This window comes from Oncorhynchus masou, chromosome 21, assembly GCF_036934945.1.
Source record: "Oncorhynchus masou masou isolate Uvic2021 chromosome 21, UVic_Omas_1.1, whole genome shotgun sequence".
Classification (NCBI taxonomy): domain Eukaryota; kingdom Metazoa; phylum Chordata; class Actinopteri; order Salmoniformes; family Salmonidae; genus Oncorhynchus; species Oncorhynchus masou.
The window spans coordinates 28,230,984-28,254,047 of NC_088232.1; the positions used below are offsets into that span (position 1 = coordinate 28,230,984).

The following is a 23,064-nucleotide window of genomic DNA, read 5'->3' on the forward strand; positions in this document are numbered from 1 at the left end:
CTGTTTTAATCACTTCAGGTTGTCATTGGGTGAGCAGTATTGTCAATAGTTTGTTTCAATTGTTTTTATTCCAAAATTATACCTTTAATCAAAATTCTAACAACGCCGTGCTTCTCTGTAGAATCTGTAAGTCTACACCCGGCTTACGTGAAATTCAAATAAACTACAGAACAATCTAGAATGTAATAAAGAATAGATTCAATGTTATCACACCACAACACCATATCATCAATTATAAAACACGCTCATTTATTAATTGTATCAAAACTTTAAGGACAGATACAAATATACACAAAGATACCTCAGAATCTTTACAAGCAACACTTGACTTTTGAGCCTGCCATACTACACTTATTTATCAGCATGTAGGGCACTTGAAGTTTACACACATGGGAGAGTAAACAATGATTGCACAGGTGGCTCAACTGGAGATTTAGCATTTAACATTACCCAAGAACATTATTACAGATTTTTTTTAGCTAACTAAATGTATTAAATGTTCATATTTGTTATGAAAGCCTATTCAATAGTGTTTATAGAACAACAGACTAGTGTTTCTCATCATTTGACATTCATCTCTAGTCAGTCTTTCACTTTAGTCGACCTAGACTAAATGTAATGCAGCTGTAACCTAAATGACTGGAACTCCCCACCCTGGTGGAAACGACCCCTCCTGCCCCTTTTCCAGTTCAACTACACTCCTATTGTACAACATAAAGCATCTCCCGAATTTCACAAAGTAGCAGGGCAATGGGCTAGTATATGACAGCTGAACATACACATTTATCCAAATGAAAACTCCCTCTTATTTAACAGTTCTAAATTTATCACTACGCAAACGTCCCATAACAGGTCCATAATTGTTAAGATGTATATACACATAGGGGGGCTATATTCACCTGCCTTTTGATAAGACAATTTGGCGAGTTCAAAAATATTACCACCCACATGAAGACAGAGCCATCTGAAAGTAGCCTACAGTACGTCACTTTCACAACATGTTCCTGTAAAAAAACGATAATTATTAGTGTTGTATTATATTGAAAGTAGTGACTTTTCAACCAAGTAAAAGACAATAAAGCATTTCTGAAGGCTATAACTCGTAACAAGCATATATATAAAATAGCATTGAACAATTTCAAGAAGAAAACTTTGCTAACCATTTACTTGTTACGCAAAGGGTGCATTACGTGGATGGCCTATTCTCACATTTGAAGACAATTGTAGGTCTGCAAGTAGCTTTAAATACATAGTGGGGTTTTCGTGCAGTGTCAGAAGCTTGCGTTAAGATAAGATATGGTTATCTGTTTAGTTGGATGTGTGTCTGACAGACATTCCAAGGTTTAAAGCTGCATGCCTAATTATGAATCTTGACACGTCTGCCATCAAGGATGGCATAAAAACATCTCCAATTGTCCAGAGGGCAACCGAACACATTCTATTTGCGTTCTTGATTATTCTGTCCAATTGAATTCAATTCCGGGGCATGATGCAACCATGAAAATGTAACACTTAAATTGTTCCCCTCTGTACTGGACAAACAACTCAAGGGTGGAATTTATGTTAAGTTTAAAGTGGAGAGGGGAATTAATACAATTTAATAACGGTTTAAATGGACGGGGTAGTTTCTTTGGTGCCTAAAGCCATGTTCCCCTTTGATCAATGAGGGAGGGCGACTTTATTGGACATGTTTCTATTTCCAAATCCGCATAACACGCAACGATGCATGTATTTCCTATTATGTAGATAAGGAAGAGAGCGTTTGATATGTAATAAAGGTGGGCCCATAGCCTACTGCCTCTTTAAGCCCCTTAAGTCTGAGAAATGATGAGCGACAGAGGCACCGCGAGAGGGTCAGCGCTATTAACTTCTCGGTTTCTCGGGCTCCACTTAAACTTCTCTCTATTACATGTCGTAATGTGGCGAGATGGGCCCTTTACGTGTCCACCTCCTCAATCCCAAAATAAAAATGCATACCTGCCCCCCAAAGTGCACGGTAAAATGATAGTCTAGCTACAAATGTCTTTATATTTGCTCAGACAGTTCGATACGAAGAGGACAAGGAGAAATGATTAGGCTATAGTTAGGCTACTCTTGCACACCCAGTGTTTCGCGATAAACACACAATACAAGCCCCTCAGCAGCATTTGATGCATATGACCGTAGTCCTCGCCACCGTCACTAATCTCGCCATGCCTGACTGAAACCGTGCTACATCGGGAGGGATGTTCCTTCAGCTCTCTGTAATGATCCAGACAACTATGGAAAAAGTATGATAGCATGTTCTTGCAAGAAAACCTCCGTGTCCTTATGCTAAATTGTGGTTGGTTTTGAAATTCGTTTCGGAGAATTCAAAAACAGTATGACAAAACATTAACAAATTTCTATTGACCTTAAACATAACCAAATTTCTATTGACCTTGGGGGGATTCTATTATATCATCATGGAAATAATAGAGTGAGGCAACATTAATCTATTTGGACGATATCGACCGGGAATAAATAATAGATTGCGGAGACATTCTAAAATATCTTTATTTCACGAAATATGACATTAATTCAAACGTGTTTATGTCCAAATAAATCAGACATATTTTTATGATTTATAATTAGATTGAAGCTGATTGCTTGTGATTTTGATATTAATTTGAATTAACAGCACTGTCAAATATTAGGCCTACATTAACGGATTGTAACAGTAATAATAACAGACAAATAATAATAATAACAATAATATAATATACCGAGCTTCATGTGTCATTTTTAATTACACCAGTTATCTATTTCGCAGGAGCTTTCATGTACAGAAAAACACCTTTGAGTAATTGCACTGAGGCATGAATGGCCTGTGTACCAGTAAATTCCTTTACATTAATTGAGCCAGAAACCATAACTAATGATGGTCCCAACAGCCTCACTGGGTTTTTCTATTTACTCCTAATCTTTGGACGAATAGTACAATTTTGGTTACCGTTATTTTGATATTACACAGCACCCTGCGTGGTTCACATTTCACTCAGAAAAATTGTTTGTTGGGATACAAATTATGCTTGATCTTTGATAACAGGCATTCGAATCCATTCTCTCCTCACAAAATACTTTAAAAATAGGCCTTTTTTCCACTGTAAAATATATTAAATTGCACTTTAAAAACATATATGGTTCACATAATAATGAATTCATTATGATCACAATTTATAATGAATATTTTTCGTTGTCACGCAAATTAGATTTTGCCTAAAGATTACCTTTTTTTCTTAATTATTAATAGTGGCGCGATTCAACGTTTGGCGTTTGTTCAATCCGCCAGATGTCGCTAGAGGAATGCATATTTTAAGCATTAGGCATGCTAAGTGTCTTTGAGACAGATCCCAAGGATTTTCAAGGGAGAACGCCACAGTTACATTTTGTGTAGCTCCCCACCCCACCCCCTCTCTCTCACCCTCCTCAGACACCAGAATCTGAGAATCGATAGAGGGGAAATACGGTTTAGGAACTGAAGAATTTACAGTTAGTCGCGAAACTTTGACAAGTATTTGAGTTGCTCATTCCACTTTCTGGGACCCTAGTCACATTTCACGTGGGGTCAGAAAGAGTTCAGCCTGGTGAGGTAATGCCGTATATGTTGCATGAGGAAAACATTGACAGGGCTACGTATAAACAAAAAAAACTTCACTGTAGATTATGTAAACACTGAGATAAACAAACCTATAAAAATGAATAGTTAGTTACTCACTAGATTTTAACATATACATTCGAGTATTGATATTGTCTGAACATCAATTGAACAAAAGCCTACTATAAAACTTCAGAAAATAAGCATAAATTAAATATACCTGAACGCAATTCAGAATTATCTTTGTATTGACTTTCGGTTACTGAAAGTGTTGGTTTTCTGTCCCCTTCAGAAAAGTCTATGATCTCCTCTTATCTGTGGGCTTTCTATAGCCAACATTAGCTTTTCCTATTTGCATAATCTCAAATACTTAAAGCGGGCCAACTCAGAACAAAGTAACAAACAAGATTAGGCCGATGTTATTTGTTCCTGTGGTTAAGCAGCGATTGTTTCTAAAGAAGTATTTAAGGTCACTAAGAGGATTTAAACCCCGATTCGTATCAGTGACCTTTTTGAAGGAATTAAATCAACAAAACATTTCTCCATATTTAGCAACATATAGGCTACCAGGCTACTTTAGAGGAAGCCATGGCAAAGTGGAGATATTGGTGTCTGTTTTGAAATGGGAGTTTGGGGGTTACTTCTTTTACAGTAGGTGCACTTTTAGGATGTGACACCGAGTGGATCTTTAGCCTCGTGATTGTCTCAGTAGTGTTTTCCTTGAAATGGATCCGCTGTCCCCCTAATGAATCCAAACGCAGCTGGCCATGTCCCACACGGACACCGAGAGCTTTAACCCTAAACTGACCTCAATTTGACACCACCAGATGAAATTTTACCGCCTGTTAATGCCATCTTCTGCAGAAGAGACGGATCCGCATGTTGACGGAGATGCACTTCTACTTGAACACAGATTTTGTTCATATGTATCCTTATCCATATGAGTCCTCAACCTGAAAAGTCACACAATGGGAAATCCACTTATTGAAAATGTAGTGCTAAACATAATGGAAACTTGGGCATGATATGGGACACTTGAAAGGTCTTGGTTTGCAAACACTTGCATGTTTCCAAAACCATGAGAACATGTTTTAGGTATCCTCCATTTAATCTAGGCTATGTTCTAGGTTTTATAAGGCTAATTTAATCGTATTATTAAATATGAATTATAATTATATTAAGACTATTAAGTATTAAGATTGAAATACAATATCCAGAACGAGGATTTAGAGTGTATAAACGTGTATTTATTGTCATAACTAAAATATAATGTCTCACTAACAGGATTCCGATATTTTTGATGTTATTCAGATTTATGTTAGATTTGAATGCTGATAGAGGCTATATTTTGGGTTCACCATTGCATTGCATTGCATTGCATTGTCATGAATAGCATGTAATACCTCAAATAAACTTCATAAACATTTAACATATTGTGTTATATACATTAGATAAAATATACAACTTTTGAATGTTCAAAAGGTTGAGGTGCATTTTGGAAGGAAAGGCTATTTCATATATCACCACCTCAAGTTTCACAAACTCTTCGAATGTGTACATCCCCCGTCTTTAGGCCAAAATATATATAAGATAAAATATTTGTTTAAAAAAACAATGTATACGATTTTGACCGTATAACGTAAAAATGTGCCACATTTTACTTATCCAACGTTTAAAAATGTAACTTACATTTTTGGGGATTGGATGGCTCTAATGCGACTGAATCATTTTCTACATTCACAGAATAGGCCTAATCATATCAGCTACTTAGTCTGACTTTCCACAACTGCACTGTTGGAGAACCTTCCGTTTTACGAGACACAACAAAGGACATAATATGATTCACTTACCATGTTTGTCCGGAAGAAAAACGCTAGGGTTAGTGTACAGGTCATAGTGCACGATATCATTATAAGCAGTCGGGCTAATATCAAAAACCCATGTCTTCAAAAGCTCACGCATCCAGCCCCTGGTTCTGTTCACAGAATGTAACATCGGTCAGAGGTATTTGGAGACGATGCGTGCCGCTCTGCGCATAACACTGTAGTTCCTTCTCGGGCTATTGCACGTTGAACTGTCCACACAGCCGTTCGTCAACCCTGCAGTCCTACTTTTTCTTGTAGGGCTTCCCACCCCCTTATGCCAACAAACATAATTGTTGTCACAGTCTTTCATTTTAAAAATATTTTTCAATTGCTATTTCTATTGTCATCCCAAGCAACCGTATGGCGCGTTTGTTTGTTGGGAGTATATTGACCTTACAGCTGAATCCAACCCACTAGCTCATCCAACCTATGAATGGTTAATTTCGACAACCACCAAAAATGTCACCGAGCCATAAATGTATCAATTTATGTGAAAACATATCAATATAACGATTATGCCATCTGCGCAAAAGTGTATATTATCATTGATGGAGCTAAATATTAAAAGGGATAGATGGCCTGTTTCGGTTTTGTGCGTAAAAAAGCTTGGGCTCAGGGAAAAGGGGCTATAGCCTCAGCGCAATCGATGGCCGGAGCGTTGCTCCTCCTCTAAACTTCAAACTCAAGACATGATTGATGATCTTGGGGAGCTTTGATAATTGACTACTCTGAGGTAAGGCACGGATTTCTATCTAGAGAGGGGATTGGACGAGAGAAACATACAAAATTACTTTCTCTACAAAAGCTTTTTCTTTTTGGAAAAGTTCATTCTGGACTGAGAAGGGGTGCGCCATATCGTTTAATTTGCTAAACAGCCCCGTTCATAATTAGCAGTAAGATTAAAAGGTATTACCGAGATATTTCATACTAGGCACACCGGCTATAACCACAACACAAGATAACAAGTAAGCGTTAACAAGTAAGCGTCATGCTCATAAATTAAACTCAAAACGAATCAGGTATCTTTACAGTGTCATTATAGATGATTTGACTAGAGATCATGTTTTGATTGCGTGACGGATTCTTAGTTTAGAATATTTTTGAGTGAAAACAATAAGTATGAGTGGTGATGTGTGAACAATAGGCTACTTACTGTTCATTATTTATCATATTTATGATAACTTTTTTTGACTCGTGAACGGTACGGGGTGCCACGCGTATTTCTTTCAGACTATTTGCAATAGTGAAACTAGAACAAGTTAGTCGTGCGCCTTAACTCGGGCATTTCCTACTATTATTATACAGCGCTATAGGTCCGCGTTGGCATGTATAGGAAAACGCTGCTTCGGATCTAAAAGCAGGGCAGAGTAACACAAATAGTCTACTTGACTTTTTTGCCTCTCACTTATCAGCGAAGGGAATTGCCTGGGAGTGTAGAATCTGTGTTGTTTGGCTCCCCCCGTGAGGAGTTGAAGCCGTCCTCGTGCATACTCTGCATATCACAGGATTTGGTCTCTCCTCTCTTTCTGTAGCTGCTGTAGGACTGGCTATGGCCACCGCTACTTCCGGGTTCCGTCATTTCATTCTCCCGCCGATCAGCGCAGCAAACTGACTCTGTTCTATAAGCAAGCTAGCAGCCAACCTGCCAACACTCGCTGACACTCACTCATCTCAGACCGCGAGATAGACGAAATACCTACGGGGGAAGGAAAGATCTGAATTGCAATCTCTTAATTTCTATTGCTTTTTCTTTTTACAGTAATAATAAAACAAGATAGCAATCCGGAGGCATAAAGAGGACGCGGACTTGCTGGATGAAAACGGGCTGAAAAGATTCATCCTCTCTTGAACATCATCACCAACCATCATTCATTCATTACCTTGACAACCCCTGGCTTTGATTGACAGCTGGAGTGGCAAAAAGCCACGAGACACGACAGTTTAGTTACATGCAGGTTGTTGATGGGCCGATTGTAACCTTCAGTTTGGTGCTTGACAATTTTTTTTATTTTTTGGGGAAAGAGGAAAACAAGAAAAATTGCAAAACTCATCCTGATGCTTCTGCTTGCACTCTACCACATTGGAGAATAGGAGAATTCGCAAAGTTGGTTGAAAAAGGAATCTTACCACTAAATCACTTTCTAACCTGACTGGGATATTAAATATACGACACATCCAGGAGTTTATTGGAGCGCAGCCTGATGGCGCAAAGGGTAGGTTTTAAATCTCCAACACTTACCTATACAAATCCACTCTAGGAGGGCCTCCATATCGCTATCCTCTTGTCAGTGGCGGCTTATTTATAAATTGTTCATATCTAAGCCGTTTTATTTGACATTTTTGCAGTAGGCTACCTTTACTCTTCAAGCGGAGTTAAAGCCTCTGCTTAACCGACGGTCTCCGCAGCATTCGTGGAGCAGTTTTAAAGGGACTCCTAAGTAATTCGGTGTTTTGCCAAAGTAACCCACCTTCGGGGATTCAGAACTTTAAAATGTTTTTGGTAATTACAAATAAAAACCTTATCAATGTATTCACTTGATAGTTTAGCCATAGCGATTGCATTTTCTGCCGAAGCAACAGGAATGTCACAAGGATTTGCTTACTTTTTTCAATTGCTGGTGTAGTAGCCTCGTTTTACTATAACGCTTTGACTATAGCCTACTATGACTTCAGTAACATGTTACCTGATAACTAGCCTATATGTACATTTTGACCACGTTACGCGTGAATTTCTATCCTCTGACTTTGTTGTTGTTTTATTCCAGTACGATGAGCTGGCCCATTATGGTGGGATGGACGGAGTCGGGGTCCCGGCGTCTATGTACGGAGACCCGCATGCTCCACGGCCGCTACCCCAAGTCCATCACTTGAACCATGGACCACCGCTCCATGGCCAGCACTACGGTGCTCATGCACCCCATCCCAGCGTTATGCCCAACAGCATGGGCTCCGCTGTCAACGATGTTTTAAAGAGGGATAAAGATCAAATCTATGGGTAGGTGGACTATAATTACATACTTTATTTTGTAATCTATTTTACGCTTTCAGTGTGTTTTGACTTATGGACGTTTTACTTGTTGCAAAAGTTAACCCAGCGTAGGCCTATATGCATTAGCAAGTTTACACAATGAAGTGTCGTTTAGCTAAAAAATAAAATATTGTCAAAACCTAGAGGTCTATGTTTATCAGTCATCTGATATTATCACAACTTACATTTAAACAATAATATGGATAACCATTATAGTATACAATTAAAACCAAGCATGTTTTAAATAGAAGGATGCATCTTATTGACATATTGTAAAAAGGGGATAAACACACACTGCAACGTATGGTTATGGCTACTTGTAAACAAGTTGATAGGTCCGAGTTTATATTTGGTATAATCGCCAAAACATTATAATAGTCAGCACTAATGCGTCAGTGTCCGTGCGTAAAATGCATTGGGAAAATATAAGACAAATTATGTCATTTGTAAACAATGCATTTTTTGCCATTGATATGCACATAGCGTATTCATAAAATGTTTACAAAGTAATCTACTTCATGGACAAATTTGGAGATACGTTTCAAATGGTATCTCAGTCAAAACCTTGGGAAAGCATAGTAGTTTAAATTATTCCTGACAAATTCTTCACTATTTACACTCCTTGGGATCTTTAGTTTTACGCACAACTTTAACTTGCTGTGTCGCCGTGTGATTAGCTTGTGTTAAGCCTGTGTGGGGGAGCTGGCTGCCAGGTTGTGCTCAGGCTCTGTTTCCCCTCTTGCAGTCACCCACTATTCCCGCTGCTCGCGTTGGTTTTTGAGAAGTGCGAACTGGCGACGTGCACTCCGAGGGAGCCTGGGGTAGCAGGCGGCGATGTCTGCTCCTCCGACTCCTTCAATGAGGACATCGCAGTCTTTGCCAAACAGGTCACTTTTTATATATATTTTCTAAACACCTGATAGGATTTTCCAAGTGCTCATGGCACACGTAGCACACGTATCTTCTTGTTAACTTTTTACACATTTCACTTTTTTGATTTTTAAAGTTAAAGTTGAACATTTGAAAATTAAAAGTGTGTTTGTTATAGGTTATATAATTTCGAAGTTAAAACGCAAATACACTGATAATATTCTCATTAATGTCTACACAGCATGAAATGCAAACATAATATAACTTTGAATTGTGTTTTATTTATTATACAACATTATTGCACTAAAGTCAAATATATATTTTGAAATGGATTCATGACTAAATGCATTCAACGCCTGTAATAAGTAGTCGAATTAACCCCACATCTTTGGTGTTATTCTAGGTCCGAGCAGAAAAACCTTTATTTTCATCAAATCCAGAGTTGGACAATTTGGTAAGCACTATGCACGACCGTTTGCTTTTCAATTCCCTTTTTGGTGTAACTATTACTTCTACTTAGTTTGTTTTTGACTTAAACCATGCTCTTGTGTTCTCAGCATCGCAAAGTAAACATGTACGGATTTGATGCAAAAGCACAACACAGATGTTAGATAGGTTTCTTTGAAGTGAACAAGGGGAAGCTCTGAGGGGTCTCGAGTGGCACAGCATTACGCTGCCTACAGGAGGCCGAGAGGGAAGCCTCTGATTAGGCTAAAAAGCGCTGGGACTCTCACTGGGCGAATCCTGCGCCATGGTCACTCATTGGGAGCAATGGAGCAGGGTTTGCCGTTGAAATCGCTGCCTATGTAGCCCAGATCAATTGGCTCGGTTGACCAAATGTGTCTTGCCTAATTCAGTTGTTAGATCATCTTAACATTTTTATTTTTTTTAAATGTTAAATGAATAGCGAATACAGTATTGCACACCACGACAAATGTGGGAAGCATAACTTTGCTCGAGAACCCCATTGTCTAAACTTCAAGAAAATGCAGGAGTTTGTTTTTGTTATATGAAGTGAAAATAACAATGCCTTATACTTACCATTCCATTATACTTTCAGAATTTGAAGACTCCAAAATGTTGATTTTTATTCTTGTTTATTCCTGTTTCCAGATGATACAAGCCATACAAGTATTACGGTTTCACCTTTTGGAATTAGAAAAGGTATATATATTTTTTACAATTCATATTTTTATTGTGTGATTATAGTGTTTGAGACGTGATCCGCTTTAGATTCTGCATGTGGCCCTGTATTCACATAACTCGTATAGTAAGTAGCCTAATTTGTTGCACAAATGTGAAAGTTAGACAGTTTTTGAATTTAGCTGAAAATGAGTTTATATTCTATGTGATGTAATACATTATTAAGATAAACATTCATATTCAACTATTAAAATACTATAATGTTTAATTGTCATAAAGAGACTCATAAAATAATTCCTAGTGATTGGATTGAATTCACACTCTTGGGCCTTTACAATACACTGACCGTATTGATAATGCTTTGGCATTATTGTTATGGTAATATCACAGGTTTGAAGGCTGGAGATTTGGCCTCAACTGGTTATTATATGCCGAGCTTACGCATGGTGTTTATTTTTTTCCGTTCAACTTGTTGCCCTGGTCTCAAGAGAATAATAACAGCTGCAACAATGTGACTATTGTTTCCTTGCGCGGATAATGCCCCTTAATTGTAGGCTAGATATTCTTGGACTGTCTGCACCGTTTCCCCTTCCTGACCATGTTTTATTTTCTCCTTGTTCTAGGTGCACGAGCTCTGCGACAATTTTTGCCACCGGTACATCAGTTGTTTGAAAGGAAAAATGCCAATAGATCTAGTTATTGACGAGCGGGATGGAAGCTCGAAGTCAGACCACGAAGAGCTCTCAGGATCTTCGACCAACCTAGCCGATCACGTAAGTAATAGGCTTTTCTATCTTTATAGTAGTTTTATCAGAAAGTTATAGAGGCCTGTTACGGTGTCGTTGTTGTGAGTGCGTGTTGTTTGTTGTTTGTCATATTGAAGTAGACGTTTTCAAATAGTCATTTGTGACATTTTATTGTCGTTAGAAGTTGTTTCAAATGTATTTTACTAACGGTGTAATTTGTTGATTGTTTTACATGGTGTGAACTGTCATTATAGTCACCGTTTAGCCTGTGTTGTGGTAAATGTCCTCAGCATTAGGCCTGTTGGTGCTGTTGCATGCTGCAGATGCATTTGGGAAATCGATATTTTTGGGTCAAAAGTCATTTGTGATACAATGCAGTGAGTTATTGTTTTAGTCTTTTGATTAGGGGCATTCATGTGTGTATAATTACTGTTTGTCTCTGTGTGTGTGTGTGTGTGTGTGTGTGTGCGTGTGCGTGTGCGTTGCGTGTGCCTTTTGCGTGTGTGTGTGTGTGTGTGTGTGTGTGTGTGTGTGTGTGTGTGTGTGTGTGTGTGTGTGTGTGTGTGTGTGTGTGTGATAGAGAGCGTGTGTGTGACAGAAGGCGAGCGTGTGTGCATGTGTGTTATGTTTTTTGGGGGGGATATGGATTGTTGGACATTGAATGTGAAAGCGATTAAATGTTGCTCAGAATTACAATAGAATAGCACGTTTTTGGAGTGGACTAATGATTTAAAACAGCAAGGGCATAATTCCGAGAGACAGTGTAAGAGACTATAATGATTTGGGGCGTGCGTAAAAAAGCTTTCGTATTTTGCTGCAGAAAGGGCGAAAGTGATATTCAGTATGGGCTACCATCAATGTCAAGTTCATAATGTGGTATTAGGCCTACCTCACGGTTTGGCAGTGCAGTAATGGCGTTACTTGCTGTTGCTGTTAATGTGTTTAATTGTTTCTTATTGATCGCCCTGTGGTTCTGCTCTGCAGTGGCTCTCTCCTCTGCACCCCCATTTTATGGCCTTGACTTTCCATAATAATCAATTCAATTACATACACCTGAAGTACAGTGCCTTTAAATTTCAAGATTTATCCCGTGCCTTAAATGCGTCTTGTTCGGTGTAAAAACGGGACGCTGCATATAATCGGTGCATTGTATAAAGGCCTAACGTTGATAATTCATTATTGATTTAATATCTGGGATCAGATCTAATATCCCTATTAAATAGGTTGTAGGGATGACATTTTGGTGAATTCGCGGTGTGTATTTTGTGACAGAGTGACTGGTTTATATCTGAGCAGCACGAGCCCAAGCCTATTAGGAATGAAAGCAGATTTAAGTATTATTCAAAGTCACTGCGCTGCAACTGTTGGGTCTAGCTATAATAGCGGCTGATTCTCTTTGAAAAGCCGGCGCATTGTTCAGAGTTGCGCAGTCAGAGTGCAACGCATAAGGTGAATTAAAACACAATTAACACCCGTAGCAAAGTGGGGCCGAGCAGCGGTTAAAAGCTCAACATGGTGGAGCTCCTCTCCAGAATAGGCTAAGTGTAGAAATGAGGCATTCTGTTGTTTATACTGAAGAGATTAGATAAACTAGCCTGTTTAGTTTCGTGGCAGATGGTTGATATTCAAGCCAATTTCCAATGTTCCCTCGCAATGTTTATCCCTCGCAATGTTTAGACCTATGCAATTGTCATCGGGTTCAGTTGTGAGAAATATTATTTTGATAATTAGGTCATTAAATATGCCAATAAAGAAAATCAGGACCAGCAATAAACAAACGCGAAGGTGCACGACAAGTCATTTATCTTGGGATCGTTCACACTGACCACTTCATTAGTTGTTTTATTTAGGTTGGAGCGATTTCTTTCTTTCTTGTGGCAGCAATTATCATTTTACTACAGCTAATTGTTGTGCACAGCCTTACTAAAGCGGATGGTGGTTGCGTATGCGTTTCTATATCTTGTTTACTGAGCGACTATAGTGCTGAACTGTATGTAGTGTGATTACAGGCTAATAATGTACATGCTCTCAGATTATCTTTATTCAAATGTAAAAAATTAAATAATAAAATAAGATGTGCAGTATAAAATAAGATGTAGCGTACACTGTAGCGTGCACGGACTTTTACGTTGTTATAAACGTAACGTGTACTGTGATAGGCTGAGCATATATTTATTGTTGCACTTACATGTATCGACTTTTTATTATACTTCTTGACAGTAACGTGAAATGCAGTGCAAAATATAATTGCTGATATAAAAGTAAAAACAGTATGGCTCAAACTATAGGTCAAGGGTCATGAAGAATACCGGATGCATACAACAGAAGAGTGTATATGATAGTGCCCTGTGCTTAACCAGGCCCTAAAACCCTGTAGTTAATGACTATATCCCCCACATTATGGTCACTAATTTCCATATCATATTTTAGTAGTTTGAGTTGTATATGCCTCAAATACGACGAGGAATATAATGAGTGAACACAATATTGAAATCGGTGTATAGCAACACGTGTGTGTAGGCCTACTGTTGGGTTTCTGAGTTGCAGCTACACTTGTTTTGTTTTATTTATTTTACTATTTATTTTGCCTCTGTTTTATTATTCATTTCTATCCTCTCTTCTAGTTGGAGAGGGGAAGGCAATTTGATAGTTAGATATGCTAATTTATTTAGTTAGAATCTCTCACGTCCATTTTTCTTTGCTTTGATATGCATTTTTAATATATAGCCCAGGGCTACATCTCATTTGGTGAAAGTTGGGCTTGCTGGAGATGATGAGGCTCTTCACGGAGACAGCCCGTTGAGCTTGTTTTTCCCCCTCTCCCTTTCCCTCTCTCTCTAACAAGGTATCATGGTCTGACTTCAGTATTCAACGTTTGTCCAGGGGATAAACGTACAATTTTGACAGTTAAGTTTAGGCATGAATTCCGACTGGTTATGGTAAGGGTTAATGTTTGGGATAGGGGTTACGGTAAAAGTTAAGGTTTGGGATTGAACCCCCGATCCTCGGAGCCAGAGCACGCAAGCCTACTAGATGGTAATAGGTGCTCACGTTGCCCCCAGTGGACGGTATTGAAGGCATCTCCCAACGTCCTGGGGACCAGGACAAACGTCAAATACTGAAGTCGATCTGATGTGACCTGGCTGCTCTCCCTCTCCAGCCCCCTCAATTCTCTACCTGACAGTAGACCCTAATAAGTGCTCTGTTATTTACACTTCAACGCTGTATTGTTAGAGCTGATTGGATTATACCATTGTCAGAGGGGGCCTTTATGGCACTGTTGATTTCTTACGTTGGATTTCTATGACTATTGCTGTACTCGCATGTCTTTTAATTAATGAAATGACATTTCTGCCTTCTCTGTACTACATCCAATTAAGGCCCCAAATAGTCTAGAATGAATGGTTGCAGAATATGATCTGTTCTAATGAATTTGTTCTTTGTGCCTCCTCGTGTCTATTGTACAGCCTTTTTCCACCAAGCTGTACATATTGGCCAATATTTGATTTATCCCCCAACACTTGCACATGCTGTTGACATCCTTTTTACGACTTGTGCATAGTCTGTTATGAAGAAATATTGTGGGATTTGAGTTTTCAGCCACTCTCGGTTTTTCACTCAACGCTTGAGGGCTGTTGGTTATAGTTCCCACAAAGGTTATGCAGGTTATCCTAGCACTGCACGGCCAGAGAGAAAACACTAGTGTTTACATTTGGTTCTCTGGTAAAGGCTTGGGCCGTAAAAACCCATTGATCCGATGGAATGATGATGACAAGGAATCAAACCGATAATATGACATCTTGCACAACGTACAGTGGCGTTTGTTGTTGTCATTGGACATGTAATATATGTTCTGTTTCTTTATGTTCCTATGCTTAGCACTACACGCGCTTTGCTCCATAATCATACACTCTGCCTCCCTGTGTTGGCCTTACGTCTAGCCTCCGGGGCTTCCGGTGCTGTCGAACCATGGAATGTTCTAATTTAACTAGCACTAGCTCTCGCCGACCGAACTGTCTCTGTTTGGATCCCCCGTCAAAATAATATGTAGTTGAGTGGCCTGACTGCACTGTTCCAGACAATTGTTTTGTGATGGTAGAATGTCTGGGCCAACGTTTCCTATTTGATTTGTGTTCAGATGCAGGGGCCTGTTGGCAGGCCTGTCTAATCAATATGGGTAGTAAGGGAGAGAAATACACACAATCCCTACTCCCCGTCCCTCCCTCCTAGCTCCGTGCAATGGACGCCGGTGCAACCTACAACTGAGCCGGGGCAAAAACGTTTCTAAAGCTGTAGTACTATTAGTTGTCAGATGATTTGCATTTTACACCTATTGCACCATGCATATTCATAATGACTACTGCCCAGGGGTGTGTATTCGCAATACCTTTTCTTGTTGTTTTGCCATTTGAAATATTTGAGCTGTATTCTAAGATGCTGTTATCTGTGGTCAGAGATGTCTTTTTGAATCAATCAGTTGTCAGATTGACGAGTAATGTTCTCGTGTTGGTATGAGTCGATGTCGTTAATCACATAGCATTCAATGGAGTGGAGTCCCGTTCTTATCTGTGCATTCTGATAGAATGATTGCACATGTAATGTGCCATTCAGTGGAATGAGACTTATTTGGCCCTGAAGTAAATCCCCCACCATACACTCTGGCAGTCACCCAGGTCTCTCTTAAAACACACAACAGTGAATTATTAGTTACTTAATTAATGTTTCCTTTCTATTCTCGAAGGATAAATGTGGGTCTTGTAAAAAATGCTCAGTTGTTCAGCAGAAGAGTACCTTCACGTTTAACATCTTTCTTTGGCGTATCTCTATAATTCCGTGTAAAAATCGTCCAAAATGTCCGAGGACTTTAACTGCTTACGAGGGGTGGCAAGATGTGTCTTGAAATGTCAGCCGGCTATGATTAATGAATCTGTATGTTTCTAGTGTGTCAGCATTATGGGACATGTTCAGCACAGGAGCCTCCCAGGCCGAGCCGTTGAAGGCAGTGTTGTTAGAGACTACACTATACACCAGTGTAGTCCCCCTGAATCACTCTGCATTCTTTTCTTTTTCAAACCCCCTCCCCCCTAGGTATCTTGGGAATTTGAACAAAATTCAATGACAGCGCTAAATCAATTTGATTTGAAATTCCAAGGGGGAAAAGCCGGTGAAATTGCTGCGATGGGCATGTCAGACGTGTGTACATGAGAAAAGGAGGAGAACAGGAGCGGAGGAGTGAGTTGTTCTCCTGTGGCCCTGATGCACTACAAGCCTCTCCCCCATATTGTCTCCTGCTTTTATATTAATTACAACTTGCATTATCAGCTGTGAGACGCTAACCCCAGCAAATAGAAAAGTCAGCCCCGGGAGACCAGGCTTGCCTTGTATCTTATTTTCCATCTCGTCTATCTATTGTGCTGCCTGCCTGCCTGCCTGCCTGCCAGTCTGTCTGTCTGTCTGTCTGTCTGTCTGTCTGTCTGTCTGTCTGTCTGTCTGTCTGTCTGTCTGTCTGTCTGTCTGTCTGTCTGTCTGTCTGTCTGTCTGTCTGTCTGTCTGTCTGTCTGTCTGTCTGTCTGTCTGTCTGTCTGCCTGCCTGCCTGCCTGCCTGCCTGCCTGCCTGCCTGCCAGTCTGCCAGTCTGTCTGTCTGTCTGTCTGTCTGTCTGTCTGTCTGTCTGTCTGTCTGTCTGTCTGTCTGTCTGTCTGTCTGTCTGTCTGTCTGCCTGCCTGCCTGCCTGTCTGTCTGTCTGTCTGTCTGTCTGTCTGTCTGTCTGTCTGTCTGTCTGTCTGCCTGCGCTGTGTGTTGTGTTGTGTTTGCTCGTTGCTGCTCTCTTCTCTCCTCCTGGTAACAGTGCTCTTTAACACAATTAGAGAAGAGCATGGAGTGAACCATGTTTTGACTCGTAATTATGCCAAGCTACAGGGAGTAGTCACATGACGTGGTGCTGCTGGCTTTTCCCCCCTTTTTCTTCTTCTGTTTCTGTAGCGCTCTTGGTTTTTAGATTGATGAAGGAAGACCCTTTTCGGCGACGTAGGTTTTTTTTCCCCTCCAGCTTGTTTGAAGTTTAATGGACTCAAACACCCTTCCTAGCTCAGAAAGGTTAACCTTGTTGAGTGTGGAAAGTTAATGCCGGTGTTGTGATATTTCTTGTCATGTTGTGCGAGAGCGGTTATTGAAGAGAGGTGAGCGACAGATATGCACACTGAGGCGTCTGTTTGACCAAATGAAAACATCAGCATATGATTGGCCATACATGATAATCTTACCGTTGTTTGGTCTTTGCTTATGTTACTGTGACCAACGAGGCTTAGTTTAGTCCAGGCCTAGATCCCTGGCCAAGCTTCCATTTACTGTACTTCTGGCTAGCAATTCACTGCCAAATATCACTCCCTTTAACACCATTAGCTAAGGTGTCTCTGATTTTAATTTAGTACCCGAGCCATTAAAAATGACACATTACTGTGCAATGATAGCTAAATGAAGTCCTATCGATTCAGCCGTTGCATTAAATCCATGTGGTTCCCTGGCATAGCTGGCCCTCAGACTAGAAGTTGACCTGGCTGGCTGCAGTGTTGTGGATGTGAAGAGAGAAAGAGAAAGATAGAGAGAGAGAGGGAGTTAGTTAGCGTACTGTAATGTATAGTAGCTTTCTAGGCCAGTCTGGCCGGCAATGGGTGTTTCAGTGTCAGGAAGTGGAACCCAGTCATTTTCTTCCCTTAGAACAACAAGAGGCCATTTGGAGTCTGGCTCTGGCTAAATACATCATACACTGCCTGGGATTCTTGACGCCTTTTTCCCTCTCTCTCTCTCTCTCTCTCTCTCTCTCTCTCTCTCTCTCGTTCACTTAAAATTTTTTAAGGACATTTGCTCGTGAGACTTAATTGAAGAGTTATGAGATGTCTAACATTAGTGATGTTACTCTCTATGTAAAAAATATACCGATACTTGTAAACGAAGGCTCTTGGACACATCAAAGCCCATCTCAGCCCATATATCTGATCAATAGCCCAGGTAAGCAGTAGATCCCAATCATCCGTCCCCTCTTAATTAAGTAGGGACGTTCTTCTCTCCACTCCCTCGTTCAGAAGGGCTAAAACCCACGGGGGGCTATTGTTCGGTCCGGCCTGCCTTATTCCCCCCCCACCTCCTCTCCTCTTCTGGGTAATTCTCCCAGTTCTTTATCTGATTGCCATCCGGTGAACAGCTGACGCTGAGAGGGGTTGTAGTGGAGCGCTGTGGTTGGGGCTGAAGGGCCTGCGTCTGTCTGCTGTTTGCCGCCCCGCTCTGAGCTGTTTGAGAACACAGCCTTCCTCCCTGAAAACGTACCAGATAAAAGGAGGACTGCTGAGCTGAGGCACAGCTGGAGCAGGAGCACATAAGGACCAGGCACCCAAGGGAACCAGCGAGCCAGTCAGCGAGCCGCTCTGTGCTGCTGTCTCATAGCCTCTCCTCGTGAACTCCTCTCCAGGCCCTCCCCTGTCTGTCCTCCCCCAGAACAGCTCACTCAAACTGGGACAGCCTCACTAGCAGGCGAAAGTTCAGCGCGAACGCTACCGATCTGAGGCAGAATGGTAAAAAAAAACGGGCTCTTTTGAAATATTTCTGTGCCAATGTATTCCCCTCCCACTGTTCATATATGTATGTGTGTTTGTGTGTTTGAGACTGAAAAAAGCAAGCGGAGAGAAGTGGGATGAGGTTTGTGGGAAGCCTTGGTGCAGGCCTGTGTTTGTTTGGCTTGGGCTCCTTTCAAGGGGCTGCTTTTCCAGGCCCCCAGACAACGTTGGGCCAACATTCGCCAACATTTTATCATCGTGTTCAGGTGATGAGTTATATTTGAATAGGCTATCCTGTGTGTTTGTGTGGTTGTGTGTGTGTGACTCATGTGTCTGTTTGTGCTGTGTATCTCACAGTCTGTCTCTCTGTGGTGTGAATGGCAGAGGAAATTCCCCCTCTAGCCTGCCTTCGTGTGGCACTGATAAAGCCTTTCCTGTACAGTACTGTAGAATTCCTGTTTCCCGGTCCGGACCTGCAGGGACCTGGGAAAGACCAGGAGAGAGAAGAAGGAGAGAGAGGAAGGAGAGAGAGAAAGGAAAAACTCTACTTATGAGCTCTATATTTTTCTGTAAAAACTATTACTGGACCAGTATTTGAGCCAGTCTGCTCTGTAGGAGTGCTCTGTACTTTCTCTGAATGTGTGTGTGTGTGTGTGTGTGTGTGTGTGTGTGTGTGTGTGTGTGTGTGTGTGTGTGTGTGTGTGTGTGTGTGTGTGTGTGTGTGTGTGTGTGTGTGTGTGTGTAGGGGCGTGTGTATGTGTGCATTTTTGGCAGATTAGAGGGAGAATCACTGTAAAATCTTGTTTTCATTTCTGACAGTGCTAATGATGAATGGCTCTTGTGGTGTATTCAGGCTTCTTACCTCGATATTTCTCACTTGACACGGAAGTCTCCATTGGTTATGGTATAAACTAACTCCACGGGGCCCGGCCATATGTGTTTAGACAATTCTTCAGCGAGCGCCCTGCCTGCAGCGTTCAAAATCAGACGGCACATTAACCGTCGTCTCTGTGTTGTGTGCTCTTATGTATTAATGAAACTGTTTGATTACAGAGTTGGGACTTTAGTGCCAGACGGTTTAATGCGCTAAGCTTTTTTCTTTCGGCCTTTGATTGTAGTGGCATTGTTGATTGTGTGCGAGGGGCAAAATGAGTGGAACTCTTTGCTTGCCCAGAAAATGTAAGCAGTCCAAGAGATCCTCATTGCACTGTAGACTCTTACAGATGTCACTCTCATGTTTCCAACATACTCATGTGGTCTCCTTTTCTCTCTCTCTCTCTCTCTCTCTCTCTCTCTCTCTCTCTCTCTCTCTGTCTCTCTCTCTGTCTCTCTGTCTCTCTCTCCACTCCTGGTTTGCGGTTTGGATGGGGAATGCGGACGGATGAATCCTCTCTTTCTCTCTCTCTCTCTCTCTCTTTTTGTAAAACCCATGCAGAACCCAGCTTCCTGGAGAGACCACGATGACGCCACCTCCACACACTCGGCCGGCACACCAGGGCCCTCCAGTGGGGGCCACGCTTCACAGAGCGGCGACAACAGCAGCGAACTAGGTGAGCCAGCACACACACACACACACACACACACACACACACACACACACACACACACACACACACACACACACACACACACACACACACACACACACACACACACACACACACACACACACACACACACACACACACACACACACATAGAGGCATGCACATGCACACACACTCATACAAGCACACATGCAACATAATATTTTAAAGACTTGCCAACACACTACTTTTGGAGACGATCAAATTTACAATTACAGCTCATTAGAAATGGTGTTAAAGTGATAATATTCTCTCACTTGCGCGCACACACACACACACACACACACACACACACACACACACACACACACACACACACACACACACACACACACACACACACACACACACACACACACACACACACACACACACAGAGCAGCTTATTAACTGCTGTAAACTGTAGCTATTTAGAGGTAGAGTGCTAAGAGAGCTGGTGGTTAATAGGATATTTCTGCCAGTTCTCTCTAGCATTTAAAACATATTAACTTTGCTAGCTCTACAAGCCCAATTACAGCTCAGAACAGCTCGTGCTTTTTATAGTCTGGACTGCCAGCCTGCCTATCATAATGCATACATTATATTACAGTTATCATTTTTTTTCACCTTTATTTAACCAGGTAGGCTGGTCGAGAACAAGTTCTCATTTACAACTGCGACCTGGCCAAGATAAAGCAAAGCAGGGTGACACAAACAACAACACAGCGTTAGACATGGAATAAACAAACATAGAGTCAATAACACAATAGACAAAGTCTATATACAGTGTGTGCAAATGAGGTAGGATAACAGAGGAACGGCAATAAATGTGCAAGTAGAGATACTGGCGTACAAAGGAGGGAAAAAAATAACAGTATGGGGATGAGGTAGTTGGATGGGCTATTTACAGATAGGCTATGTACAGGTGCAGTGATCTGTGAGCTGTTCTGACAGCTGGTACTTAAATTTAGTGAGGGAGATATGAGTCTCCAGCTTAAGTGATTTTTGCAATTTGTTCCAGTCATTGGCAGCAGAGAACTGTAAAGAAAGGCGGCCAAAGGAGGAATTGGCTTTGGGGGTGACCAGTGAAATATACCTGCTGGAACACGTGCTATGGGTGGGTGCTGCTGTGGTGACCAGTGAGCTGAGATAAGGCAGGGCATTACCTAGCAAAGACTTATAGATGACTTGGAGCCAGTGGGTTTGGCGACAAATATGAAGCGAGGGCCAGCCAATAATGCAAGTCATGTCTGTGAGTCTGCATTTTGGATAGTTAAACTGTTTAGATCTTCTTGTATTCACATTTTGTTGAACTATTGAAACACAGGCATCAACACGATGCATCAACACCAAAACAGAACAAACTTAAGTGATCTAACTCTGTTATCTTACTAGTGCCTTTCTTGTACTGCCCTTGTTTTCAGTGTTCTCTGTTGCAGTCAGATCTCCTTTCACTGGCGGCAGTGTGTGTGTGTGTGTGTGTGTATGTGTGCACGAGCGTGTGTTATTGTTTGTGTCCATTTCCATTCGGGGGTTTACATGGTGTTTCATCACACCACACACACACTCTTCTCTCTCTCACAGTCTGTCTCCACAAGACGCCAGACGCTTGTCATGTCCAATCATGGCTATCGTTTTGCCAATAGGCAATAAAATGCATCGATGGTGTGTGTGTTTCTGTTCTGTGGTTGTGCTGGTTTAATCATAGAGTCTGTCTGAGTCTGTGGGCCTGTTGGAGTGGCTGTGCTGCTGAACCATTACTGACCACAGAGACACTCCTAGAGGTGGGCCTGTGGTGGTCCCGTGTCAGGACTAGTTGCATTACAGGCAGCTGTCTGGCTGAGCGGAAGGGGCTTGACAGTGACAGTAACTCCGGCTCACGAGGTGCACTGCAAATTAGCAAGGTGGAAAGTAGCTCTAAGATTTGGCTCAAAGATTTAAGCAACATTTACCCCATTTATAGAAGTAAGTGTAGGTACATGTCAAATGACTTTTCTGTTATATTCAGGTTTATTTTATATTAATTGTTTGTCATTCCTGCAAAGCTAGTAGTAGAAGGGACGAAGCGATGCAGAAAAGAGGTTTGCACAAGGGGGAAAGGGAGAGAGCAGAGAAAGTAGAGAGAGCAGAGAGAGCAGAGCAAGTAGAGAGACTAGAGAGCAGAGAGAGTAGTCAGCAGAGAGAGCAGAGAGAGTGGGGGAGCAGAGAGTGCAGAGAGAGCAGAGAGAGTAGAGAGCAGAGAGATTAGAGAGAGCAGAGAGAGTAGGGGAGCAGAGAGAGTAGAGAGAATAGAGGAGCAGAGAGAGTAGAGAGAGCAGAGAGAGTAGAGAGCAGAGAGAGTAGGGGAACAGAGAGAGTAGAGAGCAGAGAGAGTAGGGGAGCAGAGAGAGCAGAGAGAATAGAGAGAGCAGGGGAGTAGAGAGAGTAGAGAGAGCAGAGAGATAGCAGAGAGAGTAGAGAGAACAGGGGAGCAGAGAGAGTAGAGAGAGTAGAGAGAACAGGGGAGTAGAGAGTACAGAGAGTAGAGAGAGCAGAGAGAGTAGAGAGAACAGGGGAGTAGAGTACAGAGAGTAGAGAGAGCAGAGAGAGTAGAGAGAACAGGGGAGTAGAGAGAGTACAGAGAGTACAGAGAGCAGAGAGAGTACAGAGAGTAGAGAGAGCAGAGAGAGTACAGAGACAGTA

General features: G+C 41.4%; 1 protein-coding gene and 1 long non-coding RNA gene across 12 annotated transcripts in view; one reads left to right on the forward strand and one right to left on the reverse strand.

Annotated features, from left to right (window-relative positions):
- Nucleotides 1–227: 227 nt before the first annotated feature.
- LOC135508053 (uncharacterized) lies at nt 228–6,063 on the reverse strand. 2 transcript variants are annotated; one of them, XR_010450746.1, is made up of 3 exons: nt 5,467–6,060; nt 4,425–4,569; nt 228–1,004 (listed from the first exon to the last, which is right to left on the reverse strand). It is a non-coding gene; the product is annotated as an uncharacterized LOC135508053 (long non-coding RNA). The 2 variants fall into 2 exon arrangements; XR_010450745.1 differs by having other exon boundaries at nt 228–4,569; nt 5,467–6,063.
- LOC135508051 (homeobox protein Meis2-like) overlaps nt 6,061–23,064 on the forward strand; it is a 117,919-nt gene continuing 100,915 nt past the window's right edge. Inside the window, exons 1-8 of one of the 10 annotated variants that reach the window (XM_064927964.1) lie at nt 6,061–6,214; nt 7,241–7,694; nt 8,247–8,476; nt 9,255–9,396; nt 9,783–9,833; nt 10,493–10,543; nt 11,146–11,295; nt 20,253–20,367. In XM_064927964.1, the coding sequence (XP_064784036.1) occupies nt 7,683–7,694; nt 8,247–8,476; nt 9,255–9,396; nt 9,783–9,833; nt 10,493–10,543; nt 11,146–11,295; nt 20,253–20,367 (751 nt within the window). In that variant the 5' untranslated portion in view covers nt 6,061–6,214; nt 7,241–7,682. The other 9 variants (XM_064927965.1, XM_064927963.1, XM_064927962.1 and 6 more) reach the window with 9 other exon arrangements.